Source organism: Panulirus ornatus, chromosome 20, assembly GCF_036320965.1.
Source record: "Panulirus ornatus isolate Po-2019 chromosome 20, ASM3632096v1, whole genome shotgun sequence".
Taxonomy (NCBI): domain Eukaryota; kingdom Metazoa; phylum Arthropoda; class Malacostraca; order Decapoda; family Palinuridae; genus Panulirus; species Panulirus ornatus.
In genome coordinates this window covers 72148710-72171730 of record NC_092243.1, presented here as the reverse complement: position 1 = coordinate 72171730, position 23021 = coordinate 72148710, and the positions used below count along the sequence as shown (strand labels likewise).

General features: G+C 40.4%; 1 protein-coding gene across 1 annotated transcript in view; it reads right to left on the bottom strand.

Moving 5' to 3' along the window:
• The window catches only part of LOC139756124 (BBSome complex member BBS2-like), a 48708-nt gene that overhangs the window by 9983 nt on the left and 15704 nt on the right, over window positions 1-23021 (bottom strand). Inside the window, exons 8-13 of the mRNA XM_071675221.1 lie at window positions 11174-11382; window positions 8814-8876; window positions 7656-7811; window positions 3751-3927; window positions 3263-3481; window positions 65-231 (exon numbers count right to left, since the gene is read on the bottom strand). Coding sequence (XP_071531322.1) covers window positions 65-231; window positions 3263-3481; window positions 3751-3927; window positions 7656-7811; window positions 8814-8876; window positions 11174-11382 — 991 coding nt within the window. The remainder of the gene's footprint in view (window positions 1-64; window positions 232-3262; window positions 3482-3750; window positions 3928-7655; window positions 7812-8813; window positions 8877-11173; window positions 11383-23021) is intronic.

Sequence of the window (23021 nt, the reverse complement as noted above, 5' to 3'; positions counted from 1 at the left end):
GAGAATGAAAAAAGTAACTTTTGAGGAAAACAAGAAATGAAATAAGAAGTGGAGTTTCACTTACATATCAGACATGAGCCTAGCATCTTCAGCTCTAACCACTAAAGTACGAATAACACCAGAGTGATCAGCCATCTCTGCTGACAGACGCTGGCGAGTAGCATGGTATTCCTCAACACGCTCCAGCACTGAGCCGAGCTGCTCCAATTCTGCAGGAAAGTCTGCCTCAACCTGATGAGGAAGAACAGGCTTTGAATTTGTCAAAAGTATTTGTCAAAAGTGCCGCCTTCATGTAAAAAAGTAGTTCATAGAGGAGAAGGATCTACCCAAAAAGAAAGCTACCTGAAATTACTATCAGAAAGGCAATCATGATCAAGTCAAGTCCTTCTAGAAAGGGAGCAGGTAGGATATACCTGCCTTCCAGAGTTCCTAGCCCATCAAGTTTTCCAACTACAGACATTAAGCTAATTGGGCTATATTTTCTAAGCAGACATATTTATTACATAGTTTGAATACTGGTGTTACATGAGCAAAATACCATTCATCTCGAACTTTTCCCATAGCAAGTGACTTACTGAAAAGAGCAGTCAAGGGCATAAGTATCTCTCATCTACACAATATGACTTCAGATCCTGTTACTCCAGTACAGTACCACACTACATAAACCTCAAACAGCATATCTTACTTGGCTTTAACCAACCATAATCCCCATCCCACACAAAAATAGTGGTGACAGACATGAACCAAGTATTTGACACCGTTCCCAACATCCTCATACTAATAATTCTCAACACGACCCTCCATAACAACATCCACACAACATATTTTCCTTAAACACTCCATTTCCAACACATCCTTCTCCACACAGCCTTATCTATTGTTCATGCCTTACATCCATATAATATTGTTGGGACTACTAAACCTTAAAACAACCATTTTTGCCCTACCAGATAGCGATCTTTCTTTCCACAAGTTCTTCAGTGCTCCCAGAACCTTTGCCCCCTCACACATCCTATAATTCACTTCCACTTCCATGGCTCTGTTTGCTGCCATGTTCACCCCTTAGGTATCTACGACACTCCACTTCCTCCAATTTTTCTCCATTCAAACTCACACCCCAATTAACCTGTCCCCTGCTAAACCTAATAACCCTTCTCTTATTCACATTTACTCTCAACTTCCTCCTCTCAATACATTTCTCCAAACTCAGTCACCAACTTTTGCAGTTTCACACTTGAATCTGCCACTAGTGCTGTATCATCAGCAAACAAGTGACTCACTTTCCAGGTTGTCTCATCCCTACAGTCTGCATACTCATCCTTCTCTCCAAGACTCTTGTATTTACCTCCCTCATCACCCCATCCATTAAAAAATTAACCAACCATGGTGACATCACAAACCCTTGCTGCAGACCAACTTTCACTCAAAACCATTCACTCTCATCTCTGTCTACTTATACCCATGCATTACACCCTTGATAAAAGCTTTTCACTGCTTCTAGTGGCTTTCCTCCCACACCATTTATTTTTTAGACCTTTCAAAAGGCATCTCTATCAACCTTATCATATCCTTTCTCTGGATCCATAAATGCCACATATAAATCCATCTGTTTCTCCATGCATTTCTCACACATTCTGTAAATCAAACACCTGATCCATGCATCCTTTACCACTTCTGAGACCACACTCCTCTTTCCCAGTCTGATGCTCTGTACATGCCTTCACCTTCTCAATCATTACCCTCACATACAACTTCACAAACTTATAACTAGTTTGAATAGTCATCTTTATCTGCCTATGACCATCATGTGCACATATCCTCAACCAATGCCGTATGTGTGAAGTAAATCATACTCTTCCTCTTTAAAAGTAATTCTTATTTCTTCACTGTACTCATTAACTTGATATGACAAGTGAGACCAAAGTCTTCATTCATACCACCTCGATACATAAAATGCTTCCATTACATATAATCCAGTCATTCCTCTTGAATATTCATATGAAAAATCTCAAGCAGTAATCTCACTATGTCTGTGTATCTCATCTGCAGTCAACATCTCCTTGTACTTTCTGCCACACTGCTGCATATCATTTGATCATGTTTTACATGACATTATCTTTGTAAGAGACTTTCAAAAATGCATCTTGATAATGATTTTTCACATTACATAATCTTTCATCCCCATTCTTCGTGTTATTTAGCTTAATTCCAACTATACTATGTAAATTATCCACCTTTACATCTCTTATCTTTTATCCATCCTGACCTGGGTTGTCCATCCCATCATCAGTGATGGGACAAGAACCCATACATGCAAGCTTCTTGCACACTATACTTGAATTTTTCCCGTTCACTAGAGCTTTCAGTGCACCCAACTTTCTCTCCCAAGCATAACTTAATTTCAGCATAAGCTTTCCCATCACCATCATTATCAAAATTCAATCCCAATACAAAAAGCCAACCACAACTTCAAATTCTTCACTGTACATTTCTTTTAGCCAAAGTTCTATATCTTCATCATTTTAAATACATGGAATAATCAAACTTCTGATAAATTTAGCCTTAACCACAGCTCTTGTCACCATATTCTCACTTTCTAATGACCTTTGGAGACTATCAGCCAACGCATTACTCATGAGAGGATTCATGATATAGCAAGTGGCACTATAGGGTATGGGTTTGAGATTAATTCAAATATCATTTTTCAGCAGAATTTCCATAGTACCAACCAGACACACTGTAGTTAATAATTTTGCAAGTGCTGAATGTGAATGTAGCATAACTTGTTATGTATTCTCTTACCTATCCTAGGAATTTATTGGTGGGGGACAAAAAAAGTTTGCATGAAAAGTTAAGAATAAATGGTATTAAAACAGCTTAAAAGTAAAAAAAAGTCTTAGATACTTTAACAGAATGTCAGAATTTGAAAAACAAAGCATTCATATGATCAGAACTGCAAAAGAGACAGCAACCTAAAACTTTCTGAAATATATAAGCTAAATGTGAACAGGCAAAATACTGAAGGAGATTAAAATTTAGCTCTAAATAGAATGAACACTATATCAATGATGAATGCAGAAAAAAAAGTGTAGACATGGAAAATGTATGGATACAGAGTATATTTCACCTTTGCCAACTACTCAAAAGCACAAAAACAATCACCGTGATATATAGCACCTGTATCTGCAAATCAGTTACCACAAACATTGTTAAGACAACTTTTCAGTCACTAAAGAAGATTTTAAGGGACTGGCAGTGTTACCTGTAGGTCATCTAAATTCAGATAATTACACAACGCCTGCACAATATCACCAGCCAAGTCCATGTCATCTGTCCGTACAGTAATCTCACACTGTGGAGAGGCCTGAATAATGAGTGGTACACTGGAACGAAGTGACAAGAATGATACATCCAGTCCTCCATCATCATCTGCCTGCATGTCTTCCAACAGCAGAAAACTTGAATTTATCCACATAACTATCTGAAAAGATACTGCAATTTTATATACAAAACTATATCATCAGCAATCTTGCTTATCCTCAACATTGTTATCCAACATCCAGATACCTCTAAAAGACCTAACCAAACCTTTTGAATATTTCAGATCTCTACATGGATATTAGCTACAGCTTACACCTCTTTCACAAGTATCAAATCAAAAACTTTGAGCATAATTTAAATTTTACATATCAAACATATACATTCCATATTTACAAAAGATGCATGAATAAAATGAAATATAAAACAAACCCTTGCAACCCGTTCAGGCAATTTGAACTTGACATAACCCTGAGGTTGGTTGACAGCCACTGTACAAAGAGCATACATGGAGAACCGAGGCAACTGACGAGTTAGCTCAAATACATGATAATGTAAGGATCCTTTGTATCCCACCATGGCCTTAATGTGAAGATCGACTGGAACATCCTAAGGAAAAATCACAAGAAGGATGAGATCTCTTTCTCTCAGAATTTATTTATTTATTTATTTATTTATTTATTTTTTTTTTTGCTTTGTCGCTGTCTCCCGCGTTTGCGAGGTAGCGCAAGGAAACAGACGAAAGAAATGGCCCAACCCACCCCCATACACATGTATATACATACGTCCACACACGCAAATACACATACCTACACAGCTTTCCATGGTTTACCCCAGACGCTTCACATGCCCTGATTCAATCCACTGACAGCACGTCAACCCCGGTTTACCACATCGATCCAATTCACTCTATTCCTTGCCCTCCTTTCACCCTCCTGCATGTTCAGGCCCCGATCACACAAAATCTTTTTCACTCCATCTTTCCACCTCCAATTTGGTCTCCCACTTCTCCTCGTTCCCTCCACCTCTGACACATATATCCTCTTGGTCAATCTTTCCTCACTCATTCTCTCCATGTGCCCAAACCATTTCAAAACACCCTCTTCTGCTCTCTCAATCACACTCTTTTTATTTCCACACATCTCTCTTACCCTTACGTTACTTACTTGATCAAACCACCTCACACCACACATTGTCCTCAAACATCTCATTTCCAGCACATCCATCCTCCTGCGCACAACTCTATCCATAGCCCACGCCTCGCAACCATACAACATTGTTGGAACCACTATTCCTTCAAACATAGCCATTTTTGCTTTCCGAGATAATGTTCTCGACTTCCACACATTCTTCAAGGCTCCCAGGATTTTCGCCCCCTCCCCCGCCCTATGATCCACTTCCGCTTCCATGGTTCCATCCGCTGCCAGATCCACTCCCAGATATCTAAAACACTTTACTTCCTCCAGTTTTTCTCCATTCAAACTTACCTCCCAATTGACTTGACCCTCAACCCTACTGTACCTAATAACCTTGCTCTTATTCACATTTACTCTTAACTTTCTTTTTTCACACACTTTACCAAACTCAGTCACCAGCTTCTGCAGTTTCTCACATGAATCAGCCACCAGCGCTGTATCATCAGCGAACAACAACTGACTCACTTCCCAAGCTCTCTCATCCCCAACAGACTTCATACTTGCCCCTCTTTCCAAAACTCTTGCACTCACCTCCCTAACAACCCCATCCATAAACAAATTAAACAACCATGGAGACATCACACACCCCTGCCGCAAACCTACATTCACTGAGAACCAATCACTTTCCTCTCTTCCTACACGTACACATGCCTTACATCCTCGATAAAAACTTTTCACTGCTTCTAACAACTTGCCTCCCACACCATATATTCTTAATACCTTCCACAGAGCATCTCTATCAACTCTATCATATGCCTTCTCCAGATCCATAAATGCTACATACAAATCCATTTGCTTTTCTAAGTATTTCTCACATACATTCTTCAAAGCAAACACCTGATCCACACATCCTCTACCACTTCTGAAACCACACTTGGAATTTATAAGTTTCCATAAATAAGTGTCCATATGTGAGTGATAGCAGCAAGAAAATGAAATGACAGACATTCATTTATTATCCAAAAATTAACTGGGATGTTAATTCAAGTCATACACATTATATGTATAGAGTTAGTCTTTGGAGCTTCACTGTCAGTGGTAGACTCAGGTGTCTGTCCATTATACACAATAACTAAAAAAAAACGTGTGCAAATGAAGCCATTGTACATCTGTTTCTGATGCTTCCTTGCAAGGAGAGTAAAGGCAATCAGGAATACAAAAGAGAATTCTGATCTTTCTTTCATACCTAACTGCCTTTACCAGCACAAGTGGTAGCAATGCAAACACAAATAATGTCCTTATTTCAGCATATACATTCTCAAATATCATATATAATTTTTTTTTTTTTTTTTTTTTGCTTTGTCGCTGTCTCCCGCGTTTGCGAGGTAGCGCAAGGAAACAGACGAAAGAAATGGCCCAACCCATCCCCATACACATGTATATACATACGTCCACACACGCAAAATATACATACCTACACAGCTTTCCATGGTTTACCCCAGATGCTTCACATGCCCCGATTTAATCCACTGACAGCACGTCAATCCCGGTATACCACATCGCTCCAATTCACTCTATTCCTTGCCCTCCTTTCACCCTCCTGCATGTTCAGGCCCCGATCACACAAAATCTTTTTCACTCCATCTTTCCACCTCCAATTTGGTCTCCCTCTTCTCCTCGTTCCCTCCACCTCCGACACATATATCCTCTTGGTCAATCTTTCCTCACTCATTCTCTCCATGTGCCCAAACCATTTCAAAACACCCTCTTCTGCTCTCTCAACCACGCTCTTTTTATTTCCACACATCTCTCTTACCCTTACGTTACTCACTCGATCAAACCACCTCACACCACACATTGTCCTCAAACATCTCATTTCCAGCACATCCATCCTCCTGCGCACAACTCTATCCATAGCCCACGCCTCGCAACCATACAACATTGTTGGAACCACTATTCCTTCAAACATACTCAATAACAATATTCACTAACTTTACTTCTCATTTGCTCTTTTTTTCAACCCCTATACCTTCCTCTTGACATACTGATTTCTCTTGTACACCTCCCAATCATTTACACACCTGGAAGTACCACCCATGCTCCTCTTTTTTCTATTTTAATGGTAACTTTACTTCATTCCCCCACTCAGTCACTTGCCCATCTCCCACCTTATGTATGCTACACATACCTCTCACACATGCCAGCAATGCTTCCATAGATTCCTCCCATTCCTCATCCACTCCCCTTGCTTAATTTACTCTCACCTTTTACCATTATACACTCAATCTCCTGTATTTCTTCACACAAGTCTCTTTTCCTAGCTCACTTACTTTCACTACTCGTTTCTCACCCATACTTCTTCATTTTTTTCTAAAACCTTTATAAATTTCCATCCTCACTTCTACTTGGTAATTATCATACATCCCGCCAGCTGTACTTCTTTTTAATCCAGGTATTCCCAATCATCAGTCTTTTCAGCAAAAAGAATCATAAGCTGTTTACCATTTCCATTCAGTTTACTTAATATCCCATGCCCTGTAATTGTACCCTCCACTCTCACATTACTCACTTTTGCATTTAAATCCCCTATCACCAATTACCGGTATCTTGCATCAAAGTTGCTGACACACTCACTCAGCTACTCCTAAAACACTTGCCTCTCACCATTTTTCTCCCCATGGCTGGGTGCATAAGGAGTAACAATCACCTGTCTCTTGCAGTGCACTTTCATTTTTACCCACATCCTTCAGTATTTAACTCCCTTACACTCTTTCACACATTCCCACAACTCCTGCTTCAGCAGTGAATGTATAAAAAGTGAAAAGTTTCAAGGGATATATGAAGAATAAAAAAAAAAATGTGAATTCATAATGATGCAGCATCACCGTGTCTAAAGACAGAGTTAAAAGCAATATAGTTTGAATGAGAAGATGATGATTTGAGAAATTGAGGCAAATCAGCAGCATCTTCAGTTTGAATAAGGTAATGTGTACTAAAATATTTGATGGTATTACATGACAAAATGACCACTGGGGCACTAAAGCAAAGAATCTTCTTGTATGTATGGTGAAAGTTACAGGAAAAGTATTGCAATCTGTAATAAAATATACACATGAGACAAGCTTAAAGAGTGGGGAGATGGCCATGATAGTATATAATTGCAAATTCTTAATTAAAGTGAATACAAAAGTTCTACTTCACCTTAGGAGGGTATAAAGGGACTCTTATGTTGCTACTGAGTGCTGATTCTCTTGGATGGAACACATGACTTTCTCCTTCAAAGATACCTTCAGCAAATATGATGACAGCACGGATTACGGTATCATTTGTAGTGGCAAGAGCAATTTCAACATGGGGCTGACAAAAATAATTATGAATTAGATCACATTAATAAAGAATATGATTTCAATACCTAATACTGTGCAACATACAAGTATATTTTCAGTATTGGTAAAACAAAATGGAATACAGCAAACAGAATAATATCCAATTACGTAACAACTTAGTTTTATTCTAAATAGCAAAGTAATAAAAGTATTCAAGTATTCATAAAATCTGTGGCATTCGTAATGTTTATAATTTACTATCTTTGGCTACATGGAAATCGCCTAAGGTAAAGATGAAAGGATCCTTCCCCCATTGCTATTTTCCTCTTTCAGGTCATTTGCCTCTCTCATAATCCTAATTCCTACTCCTTTTTCAACTAAAAGCATAACTTCACTGACTGGACTATTCATTTTTTTCATTTTTCATAATTCATTTCTTATTCTGTAACAGAAGCTATTAAATAAACATTTACAAGTGAATATTCAGAAAATTTTTCAACCTTTGATGTTAAGCAATGGTGACTGTAAACATTTAGGTAAAATTCCAACTGCAAACATTTAGGTAAAATTCCAAAAACACAACGTCCCTTTAAGAAAATTACTTGACATCTGTGAAAAGCACTTGCTCTCATCATAGAGTTCTCTAGGAAGCCATCAAATTATCTTAGATGAGGAAAGAAAACACATGACATTATTTCATTCATATTTATAGCAAGGAAAATCCATAATTATAATGCGTCTTGAGAGCAATGTGGAAAATCTGCTCTCTCTCTCTCCCCCCCAGAGCAACTACCTATGATGTTATGAACGACTATATATTTTTTCAGGTGGGGCATATAAACATCAGAAGGATTTTGATGTAACTGAGTTTTGAAGTGTAATGTAGTCAAGCTCTCTTCCTCACCTGTCAGGTGAGGAATGAAATTCTTGCAAGCAAAAACCAGTTATATCTACATCAGAGAGAAAGAGAATTACTAGCATGGCTCAGGGAATATGAACTAAGATGCCGAGAATATCTATGGACTGTACTTACTGGTTTATTTTTTTCTTCACTACCCATGTTGATAGCCAACCCAGTTTGAAGCTGAGTATTTGCCTGAAAATATGAAACATGGTAAAAAAATGTAATATATGATAATTTCAGGCTATAGTGTACTTTGTGAGCCTATGAGTAGTGCATGGACTATTCCAGGTGGTTTATGGGGGGCATAGTAGCATAAGTATTGTACTTAAGATTCTTAGAGAAATATTGCTGAACCAGGTTAGAAAAGGAAAGTCCATCAGCAACGTATATTATGATCTGAGTCAACTTATTCAAAACATTCTGCCTTGGGTAAGTACTATTCCCCTTCAGCTTTTCTTGAAATACTCTGTACTATTCTATGAAATGTACTTGATTAGCTTTTAATTATACACTTTTTATGCAAAAAAAACCCCAAAAACTAACAAACTCGCATATGGAGAACAGAAAGATTTCATAAATTATTTATCACGGCATCATCTCATATCTTGATATATAATAAAATTTCTCACTATTTCATGGGCTGCACTGCTAAGCAATTCAAGCTTGGATAAGAGAATTTTTATTAAGATTAGGAACAACATTATCAATTACATTATTATTATTCATTTCTTTTATGCCCAAATGATTTTCCTGCCTTAATAAGGTAGCTGAGGAACAGAGAATGGTTTCACTGTGTAGTTGTTATGTTTAGTGAACAAAAACCAGATTCTACTCTCTACAGCCAAGCCCCAGAGACTATTCCATGGTTTATCATGATCACTTCGTATGTTATGATTCAGCCAATTGACAGCAAGTTGCCCCTACATTACAATATCGATTCCAACCCATTCTATCCTGTGTATACCTCTCACCCTCATGAATGCTCAGGCCATGATACCCCAGAGCTTCCTTTACTCTGTCCTTCCATTTCCTTCTCAGTTTCTCTTCCCTAATGACATACTGATCCTCTTGGTCAGTGTGCCCTTATTATCCCTTCCATGTGTCCAAATCATTTCAACACATTCTGGTTTGCTCTTTCAGCCATTATCATCATTACCATTTTTATTTTTATTTTTTTGATATTTGATTGCTGTTTCTATATGAGAGAGGTTGCATCAAGAACAGATGGTGAAAGGCCACATTTACTTACATCCATGCTCTAGCTGTCATGTGTAATCACCAAAACCACAGCTCCCTGTCCACAACCATGCCCCACCACCCTTTCTTTGGTTTACACTGGATGCTTCACATGCTCAGGTTTAGTCCACTGACAGCACGTCAACCCCTGTATACCACTCCATCTTTCCATCTCAAATATAATCTACACCTCCTTCTTCCCTCCACTTCTGACACATAAATCCTCTTTGTTAACATTTCACCACTCATTCTCTGCATATGTCCTAACAATTTCAGCACAATCTCTTCAGCTCTCTCAACCACCTCACACTACATAGTGTCCTCAAAACATTTTATTTCCAACAAATCCACCCTCCTTTGCACATTCTCATGTACAGCCAATGCCTCGCATCCATATAACATTGTTAGGAGTACTATACCTTCAAACATACCCATTTTTGCCCTCCAATATAATTAACTCTCTACACATTTGTCAGTGCTCCCAAAACCTTCACCCCTCACCTATCCTATGACTCAGTTCCACTTCAACGGTTCCAAGGAACAAAATAACAGAATGCTTAACCGTACTTTGTCCATGATCCACACTGGTTTCACTTATCGAGGAAATGGAAGTTATGATTAAAGAAATCAAGAATGTCAAGATCTCTGCAACTACTGTTCTCAGCCAGGCACTGAAGTAACAATGATAAAGCATATTTTCATGTAAAAAAATGCATAAAGTTGATTCTTTTTAACATATCTTCAAAGTCATGCATTAAAATGTCACTTATGAAGCAGTTCGTCATCCATGATCATGTCTGCTGAGATCGAATTGAATAAACTAAAAGGCAGTGGAGCATAATCTGAGATGTAGGGAGATATACAAGATTTAAGATATGATGTAATATGTAAGGTTAAGCATAAGGCTTAAACCCAAATACAATAATTAGGACCTGAGACCAGAACGTAAATTAAACATGCATCACTCATTAAAAACTATGCCGTACAGGCTAATAATATATTTTAAAGGGTTTAACTATTAACAGTTTAGGGTTATAACTATTCATGCCAAAGTATGAAATACGACATCAACCAGAGAGAAAATTTGAAGAGATTGTAGTATATACTACACTCCATTAGTAAGTGAGTTTTAAAAGACCACAGTTAAATACCCCACATCAGGCACTTGGATCCTGCCTGTCTTTATGTTTTGAAATAGAAAATACTTATCACTAAATTATTAATACCAAAGTGTTATTGATGAAAGAACTTACAGGTATGACTCCAACTTGATCCTCAGCAGTAGATGGTTTTCCATAAATAATCTCCCCAGACGATCCCATGCGCTGGTTTTCCTCATAGTTTTTCAGTTCCAACAAAAGATTGTGGCGCCTCTGGCTCAGTTCTCGAATTGTCTCTTGTTCAATATTCACATCCATCATAGAGTATCTACTCTCAGGAGAGGATGACTGGTAACCTCGAACTTTATGGAAGAAGAATTAGTAAAAGATGAGAACTTTTGTGAATTTTTGAAACTTTCTTCATGTTTTCCAGTTTCAATACTTTATGCAACACTGAGGAGGCTTACAACAAACCATTTGTAAGTAACATTGCACTCAAAAGCAAAATGACCTGAAAGTTGTGCAGTCTTTTCAATGTGCACCCAAAGTTCAAGTAAAAGCTGGTATAGGGTATAACATTCATACTAGCATAAATGTAATATGGGGGATATATAATTACTAAACTAGAGGAGGCAGGAGCAGATATTACAAAGTAGTTAAACCTGTTGTGACTTGGAAGAAAAGCACAGCTTATGTCATCAATCACAACATACAGAAATCTTTGTAGCATTATTCTTGATAACAACAGTGTAAAACTCTCCCATAAAGCACAAAACAATATTCACAAATGTGTGGTAATCACTCACATACATTAATAATTACACAGCCCCATTAGCCTTTCTATGGGGCTTCTGCAGATTAAAGTTTTCATTCCAATTCTCACAAACCAAAACAGAAGATACAAACTTCTACCTTCAAAACAATTTTCAAAGATTTTCAATCAACACGAGAAACAATATCATAAATCACGGGCCAAATTTAACCACATGGGGAACCTGTCTTAATACATCTCCCACTTTACTACAGCATAAACCAACCGGGAGCAATACACTTTACCCTTAAGAGATTACTGTTTCGTGCTCAATTCCTTATCAACAGAAATAATCATATAGACTTTAAACAAACTTTGAATTCACTTCTAAAGTAATCATTGCCACATCTTACTGGGAAATAAGAGCCATTCCAGATCAACAAATACTAAATTAATGCATGAAGAATCATGAGGACTTTATTGTATCAACATAATAGCAAAATATGTGTGTTTTATTCAAGCTCTTAACACTGAATCACTCACTCAATCATGTGTTACTTACACTTTATATTCACTTTATTACAAAAAACATTCATTGCCTCCATCAGCTCTCTTCCTACAACCATAAATTCTTTAACAAATTCCATAATCAACTACATCAACTCAAACAGATGCCCTTTCTGACTAAGTAAATGATGCATACAGGGTCTTCTTTTCAGAAGCTCCTGACCAACATTCCCACAAAGCTTTTGTCTAGGAACACAAATACCTTTCAATCCCCAATTATTTTCTCTCAATTCAGTACCAATGTTCACTGTACAGTAAAACCTCTGCTACTTGTAATTTGAGACAATGAAATGTTCAAAACAACTGATGTTTTTAACCTTTGATTGGCAACCCTCAATTATTACCCCCAAAAAAGAAAAATCAAAACAATCACACACTGCATCAACTGGTGTTATTTCATGTTTGGCGGGGTGGCAATGGGAATGGATGAAGGCAGCAAGTATGAATATGTACATGTGTATATATGTATATGTCTGTGTATGTATATGTATGTTATTTTTTTTTATTATACTTTGTCGCTGTCTCCCGCGTTTGCGAGGTAGCGCAAGGAAACAGACGAAAGAAATGGCCCAACCCACCCCCCATACACATGTATATACATACGTCCACACACGCAAATATACATACCTACACAGCTTTCCATGGTTTACCCCAGACGCTTCACATGCCTTGATTCAATCCACTGACAGCACGTCAACCCCGGTATACCACATCGCTCCAATTCACTCTATTCCTTGCCCTCCTTTCACCCTCCTGCATGCTCAGGCCCCGATCACACAAAATCTTTTTCACTCCATCTTTCCACCTCCAATTTGGTCTCCCTCTTCTCCTTGTTCCCTCCACCTCCGACACATATATCCTCTTGGTCAATCTTTCCTCACTCATCCTCTCCATGTGCCCAAACCACTTCAAAACACCCTCTTCTGCTCTCTCAACCACGCTCTTTTTATTTCCACACATCTCTCTTACCCTTACGTTACTCACTCGATCAAACCACCTCACACCACACATTGTCCTCAAACATCTCATTTCCAGCACATCCATCCTCCTGCGCACAACTCTATCCATAGCCCACGCCTCGCAACCATACAACATTGTTGGAACCACTATTCCTTCAAACATACCCATTTTTGCTTTCCGAGATAATGTTCTCGACTTCCACACATTCTTCAAGGCCCCCAGGATTTTCGCCCCCTCCCCCACCCTATGATCCACTTCCGCTTCCATGGTTCCATCCGCTGCCAGATCCACTCCCAGATATCTAAAACACTTCACTTCCTCCAGTTTTTCTCCATTCAAACTCACCTCCCAATTGACTTGACCCTCAACCCTACTGTACCTAATAACCTTGCTCTTATTCACATTTACTCTTAACTTTCTTCTTCCACACACTTTTCCAAACTCAGTCACCAGCTTCTGCAGTTTCTCACATGAATCAGCCACCAGCGCTGTATCATCAGCGAACAACAACTGACTCACTTCCCAAGCTCTCTCATCCCCAACAGACTTCATACTTGCCCCTCTTTCCAAAACTCTTGCATTTACCTCCCTAACAACCCCATCCATAAACAAATTAAACAACCATGGAGACATCACACACCCCTGCCGCAAACCTACATTCACTGAGAACCAATCACTTTCCTCTCTTCCTACACGTACACATGCCTTACATCCTCGATAAAAACTTTTCACTGCTTCTAACAACTTTCCTCCCACACCATATATTCTTAATACCTTCCACAGAGCATCTCTATCAACTCTATCATATGCCTTCTCCAGATCCATAAATGCTACATACAAATCCATTTGCTTTTCTAAGTATTTCTCACATACATTCTTCAAAGCAAACACCTGATCCACACATCCTCTACCACTTCTGAAACCACACTGCTCTTCCCCAATCTGATGCTCTGTACATGCCTTCACCCTCTCAATCAATACCCTCCCATATAATTTACCAGGAATACTCAACAAACTTATACCTCTGTAATTTGAGCACTCACTCTTATCCCCTTTGCCTTTGTACAATGGCACTATGCACGCATTCCGCCAATCCTCAGGCACCTCACCATGAGTCATACATACATTAAATAACCTTACCAACCAGTCAACAATACAGTCACCCCCTTTTTTAATAAATTCCACTGCAATACCATCCAAACTTGCTGCCTTGCCAGCTTTCATCTTCCGCAAAGCTTTCACTACCTCTTCTCTGTTTACCAAATCATTTTCCCTAACCCTCTCACTTTGCACACCACCTCGACCAAAACACCCTATATCTGCCACTCTATCATCAAACACATTCAACAAACCTTCAAAATACTCACTCCATCTCCTTCTCACATCACCACTACTTGTTATCACCTCCCCACTTGCGCCCTTCACCGAAGTTCCCATTTGCTCCCTTGTCTTACGCACTTTATTTACCTCCTTCCAGAACATCTTTTTATTCTCCCTAAAATTTAATGATACTCTCTCACCCCAACTCTCATTTGCCCTTTTTTTCACCTCTTGCACCTTTCTCTTGACCTCCTGTCTCTTTCTTTTATACACCTCCCACTCAATTTCATTTTTTCCCTGCAAAAATCGTCCAAATGCCTCTCTCTTCTCTTTCACTAATACTCTTACTTCTTCATCCCACCACTCACTACCCTTTCTAATCAACCCACCTCCCACTCTTCTCATGCCACAAGCATCTTTTGCGCAATCCATCACTGATTCCCTAAATACATCCCATTCCTCCCCTACTCCCCTTACTTCCATTGTTCTCACCTTTTTCCATTCTGTACTCAGTCTCTCCTGGTACTTCCTCACACAGGTCTCCTTCTCAAGCTCACTTACTCTCACCACCCTCTTCACCCCAACATTCACTCTTCTTTTCTGAAAACCCATACAAATCTTCACCTTTGCCTCCACAAGATAATGATCAGACATCCCTCCAGTTGCACCTCTCAGCACATTAACATCCAAAAGTCTCTCTTTCGCACGCCTGTCAATTAACACGTAATCCAATAACGCTCTCTGGCCATCTCTCCTACTTACATAAGTATACTTGTGTATGTCTCGCTTTTTAAACCAGGTATTCCCAATCATCAGTCCTTTTTCAGCACATAAATCTACAAGCTCTTCACCATTTCCATTTACAACACTGAACACCCCATGTATACCAATTATTCCCTCAACTGCCACATTACTCACCTTTGCATTCAAATCACCCATCACTATGACCCGGTCTCGTGCATCAAAACCACTAACACACTCATTCAGCTGCTCCCAAAACACTTGCCTCTCTTGATCTTTCTTCTCATGCCCAGGTGCATATGCACCAATAATCACCCACCTCTCTCCATCAACTTTCAGTTTTACCCATATTAATCGAGAATTTACTTTCTTACACTCTATCACATACTCCCACAACTCCTGTTTCAGGAGTATTGCTACTCCTTCCCTTGCTCTTGTCCTCTCACTAACCCCTGACTTTACTCCCCAGACATTCCCAAACCACTCTTCCCCTTTGCCCTTGAGCTTCGTTTCACTCAGAGCCAAAACATCCAGGTTCCTTTCCTCAAACATACTACCTATCTCTCCTTTTTTCACATCTTGGTTACATCCACACACATTTAGGCACCCCAGTCTGAGCCTTCGAGGAGGATGAGCACTCCCCGCGTGACTCCTTCTTCTGTTTCCCATTTTAGAAAGTTAATACAAGGAGGGGAGGATTTCTGGCCCCCCGCTCCCGTCCCCTCTAGTCGCTTTCTACGACACGCGAGGATATCTACTGTTATTAGTATAGTGCAAGACAGGGTTGTGGTTGGCTGATGCCATCTCGGATGCTGTGTGGGTCCATGTGCAGTGTAGTAATTTGGTCTAAGCTTCCTGTGCTGTTGGGTTGGAAGGGATCTTCACCGTATATGTATGTATACGTTAAAATGTATAGGTATGTATATGTGCATGTGTGGGCATTTGTGTATATACATGTGTATGTGAGTGGGTTGGGCCATTCTTTTGTCCATTTCCCTAGGGATAGGGTAGAAAGAATACTTCCCACGTATTCCCTGCGTGTCATAGAAAGCGACTAAAAGTGGAGGGAGTGGGTTGCTGGAAATCCTCCCCTCTTGTTCTTAATTTTCCAAAAAATGGAACATAGGAGGGGACCAGGTGAAGATATTCCCTCAAAGGCTCAGTGCTCTGTTTTTGGCACTACCTTGCTGATGCGGGAAATGGTGAATAGTGTGAAAAAAAAACATATACAGCTGTCATGTGTAATGCACCCAAACCATAGCTCCCTATCCATATCCATGCCCCACTGACCTTTCCATGGTTTACCCCAGACATTTAACATGCTCTGGTTCAGTCCATTGACAGCACATCGACCCTGGTATACACATCGTTCCAATTCACTCTATTCATTGCATGCCTCTCACCCTCCGGTATGTTCAGGCCCTGATCACTTAAAATCTTTTTCACTCCCTCCTTTCACCTCCAGTTTGGTCTTCCGCTTCACCCTTGTTCCTGCTGCAGACCAACCTCCACTGGGAACCAGTCACTCTCTTCTCTTCCAGCTCGTGCACATGCCTTACATTCTTTATAAAAACTTTCCACTGCATCTAACTGTTTAAATCCCACACCATATACTCTTATGACCTTCCACAAAGCATCTCTATCAACCCTATCAAATTCTAAATTATTTGATATATTAAAGAATTTGAATAACCAGGATTTTTGTTATCTGAAACAGCTGATTCCCCAAGCATTTTGGATAACATTGGTTTTACTGTAATGGAGCAAGGGCTGGAAATCCTCCTTCCTGTTTTACTTATCCAAAAGAAGGAATAGAGAAGGGGGCCAAGTGAGAATTTTCTCTCCAAGGCTTAGTCATCTGTTCTTGACACTACCTCATTAATGGGAAATGGCAAATATGTGTAGGAAAAATATAAATGTTTTACTGTACAACAAGTTGTATGTGCTGCCTATAATCTTTTATCAGTTAGCAAATGCCCATCATTTCAAACAAAGTGAAGTTATTTCTAACTGTATGCTTATTCCACTTTCTCATCTTTTAGATTATTCAGGTGATTTTGGATAAAAGAAGAAAACAATTGCAACTGGTAAATTTTTTTTCTTTTTTGCCGCTGTCTCCCGCGTTTGCGAGGTAGCGCAAGGAAACAGACGAAAGAAATGGCCCAACCCACCCCCATACACATGTACATACGTACGTCCACACACGCAAATACACACACCCACACAGCTCTCCATGGTTTACCCCAGGCGCTTCACATGCCCTGATTCAATCCACTGACAGCACGTCAACCCCGGTACACCACATCGATCCAATTCACTCTATTCCTTGCCCTCCTTTCACCCTCCTGCATGTTCAGGCCCCGATCACACAAAATCTTTTTCACTCCATCTTTCCACCTCCAATTTGGTCTCCCTCTTCTCCTCGTTCCCTCCACCTCCGACACATATATCCTCTTGGTCAATCTTTCCTCACTCATTCTCTCCATGTGCCCAAACCATTTCAAAACACCCTCTTCTGCTCTCTCAACCACGCTCTTTTTATTTCCACACATCTCTCTTACCCTTACGTTACTTACTCGATCAAACCACCTCACACTACACAATGTCCTCAAACATCTCATTTCCAGCACATCCATCCACCTGCGCACAACTCTATCCATAGCCCACGCCTCGCAACCATACAACATTGTTGGAACCACTATTCCTTCAAACATACCCATTTTTGCTTTCCGAGATAATGTTCTCGACTTCCACACATTCTTCAAGGCTCCCAGAATTTTCGCCCCCTCCCCCACCCTATGATCCACTTCCGCTTCCATGGTTCCATCCGCTGCCAGATCCACTCCCAGATACCTAAAACACTTTACTTCCTCCAGTTTTTCTCCATTCAAACTTACCTCCCAATTGACTTGACCCTCAACCCTACTGTACCTAATAACGTTGCTCTTATTCACATTTACTCTTAACTTTCTTTTTTCACACACTTTACCAAACTCAGTCACCAGCTTCTGCAGTTTCTCACATGAATCAGCCACCAGCGCTGTATCATCAGCGAACAACAACTGACTCACTTCCCAAGCTCTCTCATACCCAACAGACTTCATACTTGCCCCTCTTTCCAAAACTCTTGCACTCACCTCCCTAACAACCCCATCCATAAACAAATTAAACAACCATGGAGACATCACACACCCCTGCCGCAAACCTACATTCACTGAGAACCAATCACTTTCCTCTCTTCCTACACGTACACATGCCTTACATCCTTGATAAAAACTTTTCACTGCTTCTAACAACTTGCCTCCCACACCATATATTCTTAATACCTTCCACAGAGCATCTCTATCAACTCTATCATATGCCTTCTCCAGATCCATAAATGCTACATACAAATCCATTTGCTTTTCTAAGTATTTCTCACATACATTCTTCAAAGCAAACACCTGATCCACACATCCTCTAGCACTTCTGAAACCACACTGCTCTTCCCCAATCTGATGCTCTGTACATGCCTTCACCCTCTCAATCAATACCCTCCCATATAATTTACCAGGAATACTCAACAAACTTATACCTCTGTAATTTGAGCACTCACTCTTATCCCCTTTGCCTTTGTACAATGGCACTATGCACGCATTCCGCCAATCCTCAGGCACCTCACCATGAGTCATACATACATTAAATAACCTTACCAACCAGTCAACAATACAGTCACCCCCTTTTTTAATAAATTCCACTGCAATACCATCCAAACCTGCTGCCTTGCCGGCTTTCATCTTCCGCAAAGCTTTTACTACCTCTTCTCTGTTTACCAAATCATTTTCCCAAACCCTCTCACTTTGCACACCACCTCGACCAAAACACCCTATATCTGCCACTCTATCATCAAACACATTCAACAAACCTTCAAAATACTCACTCCATCTCCTTCTCACATCACCACTACTTGTTATCACCTCCCCATTTGTGCCCTTCACTGAAGTTCCCATTTGCTCCCTTGTCTTACGCACTTTATTTACCTCCTTCCAGAACATCTTTTTATTCTCCCTAAAATTTAATGATACTCTCTCACCCCAACTCTCATTTGCCCTCTTTTTCACCTCTTGCACCTTTCTCTTGACCTCCTGTCTCTTTCTTTTATACATCTCCCACTCAATTGCATTTTTTCCCTGCAAAAATTGTCCAAATGCCTCTCTCTTCTCTTTCACTAATACTCTTACTTCTTCATCCCACCACTCACTAGCCTTTCTAATCAACCCACCTCCCACTCTTCTCATGCCACAAGCATCTTTTGCGCAATCCATCACTGATTCCCTAAATACATCCCATTCCTCCCCCACTCCCCTTACTTCCATTGTTCTCACCTTTTTCCATTCTGTACTCAGTCTCTCCTGGTACTTCCTCACACAAGTCTCCTTCCCAAGCTCACTTACTCTCACCATCCTCTTCACCCCAACATTCACTCTTCTTTTCTGAAAACCCATACAAATCTTCACCTTAGCCTCCACAAGATAATGATCAGACATCCCTCCAGTTGCACCTCTCAGCACATTAACATCCAAAAGTCTCTCTTTCGCACGCCTGTCAATTAACACGTAATCCAATAACGCTCTCTGGCCATCTCTCCTACTTACATAAGTATACTTATGTATATCTTGCTTTTTAAACCAGGTATTCCCAATCATCAGTCCTTTTTCAGCACATAAATCTACAAGCTCTTCACCATTCCCATTTACAACACTGAACACCCCATGTATACCAATTATTCCCTCAACTGCCACATTACTCACCTTTGCATTCAAATCACCCATCACTATAACCCGGTCTCGTGCATCAAAACCACTAACACACTCATTCAGCTGCTCCCAAAACACTTGCCTCTCATGATCTTTCTTCTCATGCCCAGGTGCATATGCACCAATAATCACCCATCTCTCTCCATCAACTTTCAGTTTTACCCATATTAACCGAGAATTTACTTTCTTACATTCTATCACATACTCCCACAACTCCTGTTTCAGGAGTAGTGCTACTCCTTCCCTTGCTCTTGTCCTCTCACTAACCCCTGACTTTACTCCCAAGACATTCCCAAACAACTCTTCCTCTTTACCCTTGAGCTTCGTTTCACTCAGAGCCAAAACATCCAGGTTCCTTTCCTCAAACATACTACCTATCTCTCCTTTTTTCACATCTTGGTTACATCCACACACATTTAGACACCCCAATCTGAGCCTTCGAGGAGGATGAGCACTCCCCGCGTGACTCCTTCTTCTGTTTCCCATTTTAGAAAGTTAAAAAAATACCAGGAGGGGAGGATTTCTGGCCCCCCGCTCCCGTCCCCTCTAGTCGCTTTCTACGACACGCGAGGAATGCGTGGCAAGTATTCTTTCACCCCTATCCCCAGGGATAATATATATATATATATATATATATATATATATATATATATATATATATATATGCCTTCTCCAGATCCATAAATGCTACATACAAATCCATTTGCTTTTCTAAGTATTTCTCACATACATTCTTCAAAGCAAACACCTGATCCACACATCCTCTACCACTTCTGAAACCACACTGCTCTTCCCCAATCTGATGCTCTGTACATGCCTTCACCCTCTCAATCAATACCCTCCCATATAATTTACCAGGAATACTCAACAAACTTATACCTCTGTAATTTGAGCACTCACTCTTATCCCCTTTGCCTTTGTACAATGGCACTATGCACGCATTCCGCCAATCCTCAGGCACCTCACCATGAGTCATACATACATTAAATAACCTTACCAACCAGTCAACAGTACAGTCACCCCCTTTTTTAATAAATTCCACTGCAATACCATCCAAACCTGCTGCCTTGCCGGCTTTCATCTTCCGCAAAGCTTTCACTACCTCTTCTCTGTTTACCAAATCATTTTCCCTAACCCTCTCACTTTGCACACCACCTCGACCAAAACACCCTATATCTGCCACTCTATCATCAAACACATTCAACAAACCTCAAAATACTCACTCCATCTCCTTCTCACATCACCACTACTTGTTATCACCTCCCCATTTGCGCCCTTCACTGAAGTTCCCATTTGCTCCCTTGTCTTACGCACTTTATTTACCTCCTTCCAGAACATCTTTTTATTCTCCCTAATTTAATGATACTCTCTCACCCCAACTCTCATTTGCCCTTTTTTTTTACCTCTTGCACCTTTCTCTTGACCTCCTGTCTCTTTCTTTTATACATCTCCCACTCAATTGCATTTTTTCCCTGCAAAAATCGTCCAAATGCCTCTCTCTTCTCTTTCACTAATACTCTTACTTCTTCATCCCACCACTCACTACCCTTTCTAATCAACCCACCTCCCACTCTTCTCATGCCACAAGCATCTTTTGCGCAATCCATCACTGATTCCCTAAATACATCCCATTCCTCCCCCACTCCCCTTACTTCCATTGTTCTCACCTTTTTCCATTCTGTACTCAGTCTCTCCTGGTACTTCCTCACACAGGTCTCCTTCTCAAGCTCACTTACTCTCACCACCCTCTTGATAGAGATGCTCTGTGGAAGGTATTAAGAATATATGGTGTGGGAGGAAAGTTGTTAGAAGCAGTGAAAAGTTTTTATCGAGGATGTAAGGCATGTGTGCGTGTAGGAAGAGAGGAAAGTGATTGGTTCTCAGTGAATGTAGGTTTGCGGCAGGGGTGTGTGATGTCTCCATGGTTGTTTAATTTGTTTATGGATGGGGTTGTTAGGGAGGTAAATGCAAGAGTTTTGGAAAGAGGGGCAAGTATGAAGTCTGTTGGGGATGAGAGAGCTTGGGAAGTGAGTCAGTTGTTGTTCGCTGATGATACAGCGCTGGTGGCTGATTCATGTGAGAAACTGCAGAAGCTGGTGACTGAGTTTGGAAAAGTGTGTGGAAGAAGAAAGTTAAGAGTAAATGTGAATAAGAGCAAGGTTATTAGGTACAGTAGGGTTGAGGGTCAAGTCAATTGGGAGGTGAGTTTGAATGGAGAAAAACTGGAGGAAGTGAAGTGTTTTAGATATCTGGGAGTGGATCTGGCAGCGGATGGAACCATGGAAGTGGAAGTGGATCATAGGGTGGGGGAGGGGGCGAAAATCCTGGGGGCCTTGAAGAATGTGTGGAAGTCGAGAACATTATCTCGGAAAGCAAAAATGGGTATGTTTGAAGGAATAGTGGTTCCAACAATGTTGTATGGTTGCGAGGCGTGGGCTATGGATAGAGTTGTGCGCAGGAGGATGGATGTGCTGGAAATGAGATGTTTGAGGACAATGTGTGGTGTGAGGTGGTTTGATCGAGTGAGTAACGTAAGGGTAAGAGAGATGTGTGGAAATAAAAAGAGCGTGGTTGAGAGAGCAGAAGAGGGTGTTTTGAAGTGGTTTGGGCACATGGAGAGGATGAGTGAGGAAAGATTGACCAAGAGGATATATGTGTCGGAGGTGGAGGGAACAAGGAGAAGAGGGAGACCAAATTGGAGGTGGAAAGATGGAGTGAAAAAGATTTTGTGTGATCGGGGCCTGAACATGCAGGAGGGTGAAAGGAGGGCAAGGAATAGAGTGAATTGGAGCGATGTGGTATACCGGGGTTGACGTGCTGTCAGTGGATTGAAGCAAGGCATGTGAAGCGTCTGGGGTAAACCATG